Source organism: Euleptes europaea, chromosome 11, assembly GCF_029931775.1.
Source record: "Euleptes europaea isolate rEulEur1 chromosome 11, rEulEur1.hap1, whole genome shotgun sequence".
Classification (NCBI taxonomy): domain Eukaryota; kingdom Metazoa; phylum Chordata; class Lepidosauria; order Squamata; family Sphaerodactylidae; genus Euleptes; species Euleptes europaea.
This window is the reverse complement of record NC_079322.1, coordinates 69,677,702-69,690,859: the sequence shown is the minus strand read 5'-3', so window position 1 is coordinate 69,690,859 and position 13,158 is coordinate 69,677,702. Positions and strand designations below refer to the sequence as shown.

The 13,158-nt window shown below is 45.2% G+C and overlaps 1 protein-coding gene across 1 annotated transcript in view; it reads left to right on the top strand.

Annotated features, from left to right (window-relative positions):
- Positions 1-13,158, top strand: part of RBM33 (RNA binding motif protein 33) — a 104,513-nt gene that overhangs the window by 49,437 nt on the left and 41,918 nt on the right. The window contains exons 14-16 of the mRNA XM_056857126.1: positions 489-752; positions 2,368-2,655; positions 4,974-5,618. Coding sequence (XP_056713104.1) covers positions 489-752; positions 2,368-2,655; positions 4,974-5,618 — 1,197 coding nt within the window. The remainder of the gene's footprint in view (positions 1-488; positions 753-2,367; positions 2,656-4,973; positions 5,619-13,158) is intronic.

Sequence of the window (13,158 nt, the reverse complement as noted above, 5' to 3'; positions counted from 1 at the left end):
GCCCTATGTGTTGTTTTGTTTTAATTATCAGCTCTTTATTAAAAACTAAAACAGTCAAATTGTACTTTAGCAATAAGTACCTTACTCAGGCTCCAATTAGTTTTCCTCATTTTCAAAGAAGGGAGCATAATGTAACATAGCTTGCTTGATCAAAGCTCACCTGAGAATAGCGGGGGGGGGGGAATAAAAGTGAACATAATGTAATGTAGTATAATATATAGTATAATATGTATACACTATATACTATAGTGTAGTATATATTATAGTAATATATAAAAGTCTACAAAATATAATATAGCTTGCTTGATCAAAGCTCACTTGAGAATGGGGGGGATTAAAATTTGCATAGGTCTTTCTTTTTGCTAATTGTAATGGTCATGGTATACAAAGACCTGCTTGCTAATTGTAATGATTGATACACAAAGAGTGGCGTGCCTAAGCTTTCCTTGATTTTTGAAAAATGCCTCTTTCTCCCTTTAAACCTGCAGGGTCCCTTGCACCCTCCTATGCAACCGCAGCATCAGCAGCACCAGCAGCCACAGCAGCACCCCCAGCATCCGCAGCCGCATCACCAGCAGCATCAGCATCAGCACCAACACCAGCAGCAGCACCACCTTCTGGCCGTGCCTCCCCAGCCTCTGATTCCTGTTGCCCCCTCCCAGTTCAGGCCTCACATGCAAACTTCCCAGCAGCAGCAAAGCAACAATCGGATGCAATGTCAGCAAAGGCAGGGTCTGATAAAGCCCAGACACGTGAGTCATTTAAATGCAGTAGCAAAAACTGGTATGTCAGGAGAGGAAAGTCTGCCCAGAAAGGCACCTTTTAAATCGACATCCTAAGACTGAGAGTGAGAATGAGCCCCGTGGCGCAAAGTGGTAAGCTGCAGTACGGCAGTCAAAAGCCCTGCTCATGACCTGAGTTCGATCCTGACGGAAGTCAGTTTCAGGTAACTGGCTGATGGTTGGCTGATTCTTCCATCCTTCCGAGGTCAGTTAAATGAGTACCCAGCTTGCTGGGGGTAAAGTGTAGATGACTGGGGGAGGCAATGGCAAACCACCCTGTAAACAAAGTCTGCCTTGAGCTGACTATATTGAGCTGGAAACTAAAAATTCTTATTAAGTAATATATTTATTTGGTGTACACAATAAAATGGATTAAAACACTGGGCCTGGAATACAGGCTACATCTAAAACTACCAGAATAAAGAAGTTTCAAAAATAATCAACACCATTGATAATATACAAATTAAAAATGACCAGTAGACCATATGCATTTTGGCCTCCTGGCCTTCATCAGTGGTCAAATTATACAAAACATGATTATTAAGAACATATCCAGAAATGCCCTTTACAACGTATTTTATATATTTTGTCACTTGTGGATGTTCGAACACACCTGGAAATTTTTTTTTTGTACCAGGAACTTGTGTGAGCAAATTACCATGCTGAAAGACCTATGAATTGTGTTATTAATTTACATCTAGCTGCACAGGATATAAGCTTTAAAAATTTCTGATAGAATACCTCATAAAGTGCACTTCTGGATGCATTCTTAATAATAATCTTTAGTATAATTTGACCACGGAGGGAAGGCCCAAGAGGCCGAAATGCATATGCACAGTTAGTCATTAGGACTGGATACTGTGTGCGCTAAGGGACATGTCTGAAAGGCCTTGAGTGGATGTAACTGTAACAGGTCATTGCTAGAATCATAAGACCATAGAGTTGGAAGGGGCCATACAGGCCATCTAGTCCAAACCCCTGCTTAATGCAGGATCAGCCTAGAGCATCCCTGACAAATGTTTGTCCAGCCTCTGCTTAAAGACAGAGGGGGAGCTCACCACCTCCCTAGGTAGCTGATTCCACTGTTGGACAACTCTTACTGTAAAAACCTTTTTCCTTTCCTCCTCTGCTGCCAACAGGAACAGCTCCCTGCCCTCCTCTAAGTGACAGCCCTTCAAATACTGAAAGAGAGCAATCATGTCCCCCCTATATTTCTTTTCTACCTGACACCATAAAGAGTTTAAAAATCATTTAGCGCTGCTTTGTTTATCTTCCCTTCTCGAGCCATCAGCACAGTATAATTGTTTTACTGGGAGGAGAGCCAGGTGGTGGTTGGTTCTCCTCCTTCCTATTGGTCTGGCTTGAGAAGGGTCCAGCCCTGATGGATCAGCCAGACTTGTTGGTGCAGCGAAGTTGAAGCAGACTTGACATAACACTGTCGCCATGCCTGCACAACTGTTTTAATTCAGAATCTCCATAGCTTAAAGTTTTACTATCTGGCACAACGATGCCTCCCAGGGCAGAGTCTTTACGACGGGCTGCACGTTAGCGACCGAATGCCATTTTTCACTTCTCCGCTTTCCAGAATGCCCCAGCACAGAATATCGTCAAGCGTCCAAATCAGCAACTCCAGACGGGAGCTCCGAGGAACAGCAACTTGCGTGAACTGCCCATAGCGCCGCTGCACGCGATCGAGGCTGCGAGCAACCGCCGGACCTCAGCACCTGCCGCCCAAGTGAAACCCATTCCCAGTGCCACTCCCCCCGTGAGGCCTGCCACAGGTGTCAAGAACCAGCAGGGAAGGTCAGAGGTGAAACCGCGAGCTGCTGCTCCCATGGCCCAACCTAAAGCGGAGGTGAAATCTGAGCCAGAGGTGAGTGGGGGGGGGTCTCATTTTTCTAATCGCGTATGAGTCTCTGTTGGTGAACCGTTTCCAGGCCCGGTAAAAATAGGAGAAGAGTTGGTTTTTATATGCCGACTTTCTCTACCACTTAAGGAAGAATCAAACTGTCTTACAATCATCTGTGAGGTAGGTGGGGATGAGAGAACTGTGACTAGCCCAAGGTCATCCGGCTGGCTTCATGTGTAGAAGTGGGGAAACAAATCCAGTTCAACAGATTAGCCACTCATGTGGACCAGTGGGGAATCAAACCCGGTGCTGCAGATCAGACTCCAACGCTCCAAACCACCGCTCTTAACAACTACACCACACTTAATTAAACATATCTATGCCAAAATGAGCCATTTATACATTGCTGATTCCTCTCCATGGTAATGCGGAGTCATGCTAGTTTCAGGAGAAGTCTTATGAGTCAGTTATTGCCATCATAGCTCTGATCGGCAGCTGAAGGCTGCTGAGGCTGGCATAGTGTGCCAGGGGATCATGTTGCTCTTGAGACTTACTGGCTCTCTGTATTGCCAGTAGTAGTAATCATAATGTATAATTGTTGTTGAATGGACAGATGAATAAATTTATCTGTAGAGGGCCATAGGCCATTGATCTTCCAGCAGCACGTAGAATGTGGATTGCACTAGTTGGCCTGTCCCTTTTTTGTGTGTGGGTATGTTACATGAAAGAGAAGGGTCAGTGAAAAATAAGGGTGGGGGAACAGAGGCAGGGAAGGATAAGGTGCAAAGGCCTGTTGTAAATTAAAAGTAGTATCTATGTTGCAGGTTTGGGATAAAGGGAGGGTCCCTAGTCTCAAATGGTTGAATATCATGGTCCTAGGTAACTTACCACCCCCTCTGTGGTAGTCTGTATCACCTTGGAAAAATGTAGAGATCTGCCATGTAGGATAATTGAACCCCCTTCTCACTTTGAATACATGAAGCTGCCTTATACCGAATCAGTCCAATGGTGCATCAAAGTAGGTATTGTCTATCAGACTGGCAGTGACTCTCCAGGGTCTCAGGAAGAGGTCATTCACATCACCTACTACCTGATCCTTTTAACTTAAGATGCAGGGGATTGAACTTGCATACTTCTGCATACTTCTGCATACTAAGCAGATGCTTTACTACTGAGGCACAGCTCCTTCCAGTATTGGGAACTGATGAGTTAGTGCCTCAAAGCTTTGTTAAGTCTGAACAGTTTATATGGATGTGGCCAAAGTTATGTATATTGGAAGTACAGTCTTTTGGGTCCTGGTTTCATACCTTTAGGTTAAATCTATAAACCTTCCTTGCCTCCGATATATTACCTTTAATAATGGCTTGCTTAATATACAACCTGTGTTGAATGTCTTTAATGCTTCTCTGTTAATTTTTTTTTTTTTGGCAAACATAAACATTTAGCATGTTGCGAGGACCAGGAATTCAGTGGTTTGGGGGTTAAAACTACTGTCAGTCATGCAGTTTCTTAAATATCCTTTAAACCCACATCTGCTAACTCAGAAGTGACACTTGAAGCAGCTGTTCTTTTGGTCTTGATTTCCTGTGGCTTCCTGAAAGGGTCCTTCTTACCAGCACTTCAGGCCCTTTACAAAGGTTATTTGGTGCCCAGAGAGTGTAACACTTTCAGAGAAGCTTAGGGCTGGAATATTAAAGCCATTCCTGATATACCATTAATATTCCAACACTGCGTTTGGCAACATTTTAATTCTGAAGCGGGTGCACGAGTTCAAGGTCAGAGAGATTGACTTGTGCTGTTCATTATAACCAATTATTGTGTGACAAATGAGTTTCAGATCAGGCTGAAAATTCTGTAAGAAAAATCAATAGTTCTAATCAGGGCCTTTCAGGTCATTTACCATCCTACCTTTTGTTAGTTTGTCAGAAAAGAGCAAGATAAAAACCTGTGTGACACTGGGCTGCCTCTGTATTGTTACTACTTCCATTTGAAACAATATTTTGAAATCTTCAATTATATTAATAGTTTAATTAGTTTCAGCAACTTCTAAATTAGTTCCCGCTTAGAAAGCTTCAGTTTCAGCATTCAGTTTCAGGTTTTTTTTTCTTTTTAAAAAAGTCCGAGCTAGAGTTATAGATTCTTTTTTTATATAACTTGGCTAATTAATAGCTAATAAATCTCGGTTGGTAGCTCCCTATCTCTCTACATTTCAAACACTCCTTGGAGAACTTGCCATTATCCTTTCTTTCTGCACACCCCCCCCCCCCAAGAAATTGCCGCTTGTGACAAAACTGGGGAGGAATTATGGCCCCTTCTAACTTGTTTCCCCTGCTATTCCGCAGTTTCCAGATGAAGATGAAGAAACCAGGCTCTACCGCCTGAAGATAGAAGAGCAGAAACGGCTGAGAGAAGAGATCCTGAAGCAGAAGGAGGTCAGGCGGCAGCTTCAGGCCGGTGCTCGAAAGAGAGAATTGCTGGAAAGGTTGGCGCAGCAGCAGCAGCAACAGTCTTCTTCTACGCAGCAGCAGGAGGAGGAGGAGGAGTCGTCACAGTTGCCCACCAATGGAAACCCTTTGCTTCCCCTTCCTGGTGCACCACCCCGCCAAAACGTGAAACATAGGCTGATGGTTAAAAAGCCGGACCCAGTAGTTCCGAATCCCGCTCCTGCTCAGCCTAAGCCCACTAACGTTCTGCAGGCTGAGGACAATGTGCCATTTCAAGGGCAGCAAATAAAAACTGTAAAGCAGCTAAGACAGACTAGGACAGTGCCAGAAAGCGAGCTCCAGCTGCTGCACAAAGGGTTGCAGACAAAGCCAGCTGCGGCGCATATGAACCCTTCTCAGATTGCCCGGGTGGCATCGGTGCAAGGCCAGCCTCAGGAACTGAAGCCTGGGGTGAAAAGAACTGTCATGCAGCGGGCAAACAGTGGTAGTGGAGATGGGCCCCATGTCGGCACCAAAGTCAGGGTGATTAAATTGTCAGGAGGGGTAAGTTACCAGGCTTGTATGTCTTTGGCTTCCTTGTGGCTTGTTCGTCTGTGGTCTGCGTCTTTTCCTGTCGGTGTCGCTGGCAAAATCGCTAGCCTGTATTGATAAAGAAAAAGCTCAACAAAGTTCACATGTCAAATGCAAAATCCTCCCCAGTTAGTTTTGAAGTCGCACAGCTGTGGATGGGTGAAAATTTGTAGCCACTTTATGTGGGTCTCTTTTTCCTCAGCGGAATGTGTGCACATTTTCCGGTAGTGTAATCTTACACAGTCCTGGTAAACTAGTTGAATATGCTGTAAGTTAGCAATCAGGGTAAGAACAACCAACGTAAAGAAGGCAGATCACAGATTTATTACTTACCAGAAGGGTTCCATTCCTCCTTTTAATTTTGCATCTAAATTAAAGAGGTTTGGTGTTTTAGTGGAGTTAGAAATGGATCTGGAGGATTTAGTGGATGACAGAACCTAACACAAGTAACCCGTGTGGCTGTGTCCAAAAGAATAAATCTGCCTTTTTGTTCCTTTAATAGAAGCCTAAGTATAATGCCAGAACAGGGCATGATTGTAGTGTTCTGCTTAACTGGGCTTAGCTTGAGTACATGGTACAGTTGTGGATGCTGGTCTCTTAAAATGTTAACAAATTGGAGTCGTTTCAAGAGAAAGGAACAAATGTGTATTATCCTTGGGTTTGTAAGCTTCCTTTTTTGTCAAGGAAGTGATAAACCAAAGCAGTAACAAACACTAAGGTGATTTTAAGACACTGTGCCATACCAGGAAAGCTTAAGAAGAGAGTTGACTTGCTCTAATAAAAACAGGTCCAGTTGCTTGCCCCAGATTTTGCCAGGCACACAGAGTCAGGGTCTAATAGAAGCAGGGTTTTTAGCAAATAAGGACCTATGGAACAGGATGGGTCAGTGTTGACAAACAATCCTGAACTCCAGTTATGTCTAAGTAGTATTAAAAAGAGGCATGAAGAAGTTGGGAAGAATAAGAGGGCTAGGCTGGAGCATAGCTCAGGGTTTATCTTCCTGCTGGTGCATCTTGCGGAATACATGCAATGGGGCCCTTGCTAGCCACTAAACATTCATAGCAAGGAATGGGGAGGGGCTATGGCTCAGTGGTAGAGCATCTGCTTGGCATGCAGAAGGTCCCAGGTTCAATCCCCGGCATCTCCAGTTAAAGGGACTAGGCAGGTAGGTGATGTGAAAGACCCCTGCCTGAGACCCTGGAGAGCCGCTGCCAGTCTGAGTAGACAATACTGACTTTGATGCACCAAGGGTCTGATTCAGTATAAGGCAGCTGCCAGCTCTCAGGCAAAATATGGCCAAACAGCTGTGTGGGTTGAGTCACTTCACATGTTTGTTGTTGAAATATCCTTTGGAAAATCTTTTAGCACTGTTTTTTTTTTTTTTAACATATATATGTATCTAGTTTCATGGGACTGGATTTTGACAGCCTTTTAGAGTGTTTCTATCACACTAGCTCTGGGTACTAGGTACAAGAAGCACCATTGTAAAATGCTCAAGAAGTTGGTTAAATCATTTAAAAGTGTGCATTCTTGTTATCCCAGAAAAAGAGCGTTTCACTTTTTTGGACAATTGTGGCTAAATTGACCGGATTTAGATTTGAAAAATCGAGAGCACTTTCAGGCTGCAGGGAAATAGTTTTAAACTGCACTTTTTTTGGCCGGGGTGGTGGTGGTGGTGGTGGTATTCTGATTGCAAGAGCCATTCAGCAGTAGAATAAGAAGCCGAGTGGTTATAGAATCTCCTTCCTCTGGAGGTGATCACATGAAGGCATTTTGTAAGACAGCTTACATGCGGAGGCTGCATTATGAAGAACCCGTATGTGCGAGGAGGGCATGCATTTACTTAGCCAGAGGTTTCAGTGAAGAATCGTCCTACAGTAACTTACTCTGCTGAAGAGAGAAGTTGCTAAAGAGGCAAGTGAAAACCGCCGTGGCTATTTTGGCAGCGTGAGCTGCTGTGTCAAGAACTTGAAAGAGAACTCCAGATGTGTGCTGGCTTCTAGCCTTTGTAGGCTGAGAGTTCTTGGATCAAGGCCAAGGTATCCTACCTCGGAGCTTGGGATAGGAATTCCAAGGGTTTTGACAGGCATATTTTTCTTAAGCAATAACTACAATTTTTTTGTTTTCATTCCAACTTCTAAAAACATGCTGATTTCTCTTTGCACAGTGGAATATTTCACAGTATCTTCCCCCAATAAACCCTACAAAAATTAAAACTAGGCTCAAAAATACTCTGATCAAGGCTTTTGATTAAACTTTCAATAGTTTCTCAAAATGCTAAATGCATGTTACTTTGTTCCACATGCTGCGTAGAGAGGAAGGGAGTCGCTGGCAGCAGGAGAGGCAGTCTGGCCAATTTTGATAGCCGGATTTTACAAAAAGATTAAGTCCACCAGAGCAAAATCCTGATAAATATCTAGTTATGAGTCCTGCGTGGAGTATCTTTTTGATAATTTACCTCCGAGGCACCCAGGTATTCTTCCTTCGCCCTTTGATTTTAAGTGCTCCATCCCAGCTGAGCTTTTCCGAGTCAGCTGTGTCATGTTCTCTTTGAACGGCGAGTTCTTCTGGCGCTGCAGCTTTCTCTGCAAGTGTTCAAAACTACCAGCCCCTTCCCTCCCTTTTTTGTTTTTTGCTGCAGGCTTATTGACAGGGATATTAATGACAGAATCTCTGGAGTAGTTTTTCATCAGACCAACATTGCAAAGCGTACTGCCATATTTTAGATAATGTGATTTTAGAGGCTCAGTGGTAGAGCCTCTGCTTGGCATGCAGAAGGTCCCAGGTTCAATCCCCAGCATCTCCAGTTAAAGGGACTAGGCAAGTAGGTGATGTGAAAGACCCCTGCCTGAGACCCTGGAGGGCTTCTGCCAGTCTGAGCAGACAACACTGACTGGTGGACCAAGAAGGGTCTAATTTAGTAGAAGGCAGCTTCATGTGTACTTTTTGTTTCCTCAAGTGCGAACTGAGGCAAGGCCATAGTCATACCGTGTCTTCTCTGTTAGAGGCTTACTGTGTAGTTACTGCATATTATTTGGGGCTCCTTCGTCTACTGGTATACGGCATTTTCTAGGACTGTGAATGAGTGAGTAATATCCCGTCGAGTCACAACCAACTCATGGCAACGCCAAATGTGTGTGTGTGTGTGGGGGGGTGTTCAAGGCAAGAGATGAGCAGAGGTGGTTTGCCATTGTAGTTCTCTGCATAACAACCCTGGACTTCCTTGGTGGTCTCCCATCAAAGTACTAACTGGCCAGTCCTGGTTAGCTTCCCAGCTCTGATGAACTTGGGCTATGCAGGGCTATTTAGGCCTCTGTGCAGGAAATAAAAGGCAAACCCTTATATTTACATTTTTAGGTGTGACATTAAGCCTATGAATGCTGCTATGTAAGAACATAAGGAAAGCCCTGCTGGATCAGACCAAGGCCCATCAAGTCCAGCAGTCTGTTCACAACCAGGTGCCTCTAGGAAGCCCACAAACATGTGTACATATTGGGAAATTACAGTTCATATAAGCCATCCAGCACATGAACGTGTAGCAAAAGACATTTGTGAGAGGTTATGTCTGACCTGCATACAGGTTGTTTGCTGTTTTCTACAGTAAGGCGCTCTCCCTGTAAGAATTCCATCTTGCTTCATGCAGTTGTATTTCCACAGTGAATTTCTCTCCTAGTTAAAAATATTTCTGCCATAAAGAAAGAAAGCTTTCTGAAAATGACACAAACAGCAGCAATCCAACTGATAACTGGGCCATAGATGTGCAAGATGGGTCAGACATTTGGGGCAAAAATAGTGAAATGGGGAACTTCCCTTTCTGTTGTGTTCTGGAGTTAAAGTGCATTATAAAAGCTTGTGTCAATCTTACTCACATTTGCATTTTTACACCATCTAGTAGAATTCCTTTTTTATATAAGCTGCAGTGTTTAATCAAGCCAATAAATAGACCAATGACCTACCAGGCTTGTTTGAAAAGTGCCTCGAAATATTCAGGATTTCTTTCTTTTAACTAACAGCGCAGTCCTGAGTGGGGGGGGGGCAGTTGGGGCGGGCCCAGGGATGAAGTAGCTGTGCCGGCTTTTGAGTGGCAGGCAGCGGCACAGTGGAAAAAAATAAAACCAATTCTCCCCCCCCCCACCCCCAGCCCTGTGAAACTCCTCCATTGAGTTTCATGGGGTAACACCACCATTTCAGCAGGCACAAGTTCGCACCTACAAAAGGAGGGTTTAAAAAAGGTTAAAACTGCCAGTTAAAAAGGTTAAAACCAAACTTTCGCCTGCTGAAATGGTGGCGTTGCCCTGTGAATGGAGATGGGTCTTGGGACGGATTGGTTTTATGTTTTCCACTGCGTCTCTGCATGCCGCTCTAAAGCTGACATGGCTACTCCGACCCCAGGCCCGCCCCAGCCACCACCACCCCAACTCAGGATTGCGCTGTTAGTCCATCCCAGCACTAAGGTAAGGCATCGTACTGGGTACATCCTAGCAGGCAGTATAGCTACAGTCCTACAGATTTCCTTGAGATCCAGCCCCGCTAACGTCAGTGAAACTTGTTTGCTTATGGTGTCTGACCTGCCTTTCTTGAAGAAAAATGGCTTGCATCACAATAAAAGATACAATCTGGTAAAACATCATGTATACATACATACAGGAAAAACCTTGCTCAAAAGCACTGGCTCTAAACGTTGCAACATTCCCTTCATATAAAAAGGTAGGTTCACCTTCCAAGCAGTTTAAACAATAAAGCCCAACCCCAACCTCCCAAAAAACTGTTAAATTTGCACGTGTAAATTTATGCAGATTTTACCAGTTAATCAACATTTCCTTAATCAGGTGACAGCCCTACTTCTTTGTTTTAGTTTAGCTAGTGAATTTTCAGATATATTGCTGACAGCACAAGAAAATAAGGTTATTAACCACATCAAATTTATGCCACCATTGATGTGGGGAATTTTATTTATTTGTTTGTTTATTGGTTTTTTTATCCCGCCCTCGTCCCCAACCTTGTGACATCCGTGACCTAATATATGCATTCCCCAGGCTGATTTTTAGGATGTGTAAGATCTCCCAGCACTAGCTAAGATTATAGTGGCAGAATGGCTGGTGAGCTTTGTTCTAGAAAAAGGACCCTAAATGTGGAGAACTTAACTTGATGTTTTTTTTTTCTTTTAGTGTATTTAAGAGAGATTTGTTGCTTTATAGTAATGTCAGGATTTGTTGCTTTATAATAATGTCAGGCTTCTGCTTTGCTTCAGCGTCTTGCGTGCCTGTACAGATGTTATAGCAAAGTCTCGTGTTTGCTTGTAAATATATTCTTTTGTCTGTATGCTATATCTTGTAGCTTCTCTATCTCCTGGATAGTTATGAATGTGAGAGCGACCTGTAGACATGTTGCTAGTATGACTGAGAATTCTCCCCCCCCCCCCAATTGATTTTTGGTTGTCTCACAACATTTGGAGGAAGTGTGTGTGTGTCATGCCTTTCTGGTGGTCTAAGACTTCTTAGCAGGCGATATCTGACCAAGACTTGGGGAAGACTTTAGGGCAGGGGTGGAGAACCTTTTTCCTGCCATGGGCCATTTGCACATTTATGACATAATTCAGGGGCCATACCAGGTGTAGATCTCCTGGTGGGGGGGAGAGGTTAGGGTTGCCAGGTCTCCAGCCACCACCTGGAGGTTGGCAACCCCAGGGGAGGCCACACAGAGACGGCTTGCAGGGCGTCCCCCCTCCCAGGTGGGAGGGCAGCCAGTAGTGGGCCCGAGCAAACGAGGCGCCAAGGGAAGGAGGGAGAAAGAAATGGAGAGAGGGGGAGAAAGAAAGAAAAGGACGGAGACAAAGAGACAGAGAAAGAGGGAGAGAAAGAGTGACAGAAAAAGAGGAAGAAAAGAGAGAAAAGCGTTCCCCCCACACACACTCATATACCCGCACACGCTGGCCCCACGTGACCAGGCCCCAGCTTCCCCCCCTCCCGCTTCCCCCACACACACACACGGCAACACAAGGAGCCCAGTGCGATCGGGCCCCAGTCTCCATACCACCCCCCCAGAATCCACAAAAGCCCCCCTGAAGCCCGATCGGCTCCCGCATGCATGCTGTGCTGCCGGGAGCCTCCGGCCTCTTCCCCCCCCCTCGCTGCTCAACAGCCGACAGGCAGCAAGAGGGGCTTACAATGTGCCACGGTGTTCCTGCATGCCTCGGCTGTAGGGGGCAGCCTTGGGGGAAGCGTCCCTCCCCTCTCGCCAACCAACAGCCGACAGTCGTGGAGAGGAGGTCCAAAGGGCGCCGCAGCGCCCCTGTAAGCCGCGACCCTAGGAACACCCTCAGGGAGGGCAGCCCTGCGCTCCGCGGCAAGGCCCCAGAGCTCCCGAGGGCCACAAAAAATGTCCCCGGGGGCCGCATACGGCCCCCGGGCCTGAGGTTCCCCATCCCTGCTTTAGGGAGTGACTCTTAGGAATTTGGGCCTTTGTGGTGCCTGTCTATTTCTCTGGCTACTCTTACTTGGCTTCAGTCTTCTATGCTACAAACGTCTCATAGTTTATCAAGGATTTGTTTTGCTTGTTGTACTGATTTAAAATGTTAGTTTTTGGAGAGGTGGGGGTTGGCTTTGGTTAAGGAAGTGGGAGAGGCAAGGGATAAAACCTCTCTTGCACTGTCTCCAACCTTCTCTGGTGCTTCATGCAAAGTGAAGGTGGCTGTGCTTGCGGGCGGGGGGGGGAGCTTTGTCAGTCATCCCAGCAAATCCCTGACCACACCCCCTTCGGAACTGGGTCCTGGTGGACTTCCTGTGTCAGAGCTACAGCTGCACGGTGCACCTGACCCACAACGGATGCTGTTTCAGAGCTGACTCGTACATCCACATTTTTATACTTTTCCCCCCAAGATGAATGTTGAGATACATATGATAAAATACACGAAATACAGATTTTTGCACCAATTGAATGCTTCGATTTCTAGCTCTGGCAGGCTGTAACTAGTTCTATCCCCAGGCCTTGCTGGAGGTTTTATACTTAGTAGTGCTACCTACTTAGATTTTTCTTCTTGCTTGGTCTCTTTCATCTCTTCCATTCCTTCCTGTCCTTACATCCATCTGCCCATTTGCGACTTAACTGAAACCAGTGGAACAGGTAGCTTTGAACTGAAGGTGCATTGTATTTCCTAGTTACCACAAGCTTTTTGTTGGATTGGGGGTCTCTGTGTCTTGGACCCCCTGTCCTAGCTTTCCTACCTTCTGGATCCTTTTCAGCTTAACATTCCTATAAGCTGTCCCCCTGCTTCTGTATCTCCTGCCTGTCATCCTCACGCAGGCCCTCTAATTTCCATCCCCCAAATTATTTAAAAAAAAACAACCCAACACACCAGTGAGTACTTTTCCCACAGCTACATTTAACAGACCTTGAAACAGGACATATACAAAGGAACAACCATTTTTGAAAGTGGATGCTGAAGACAGGAACGTCTTGTGAACAGTTAGAGGATGATGCAGAAGTGTGTGCTGTGGAAGGGGGGGGTAAATTT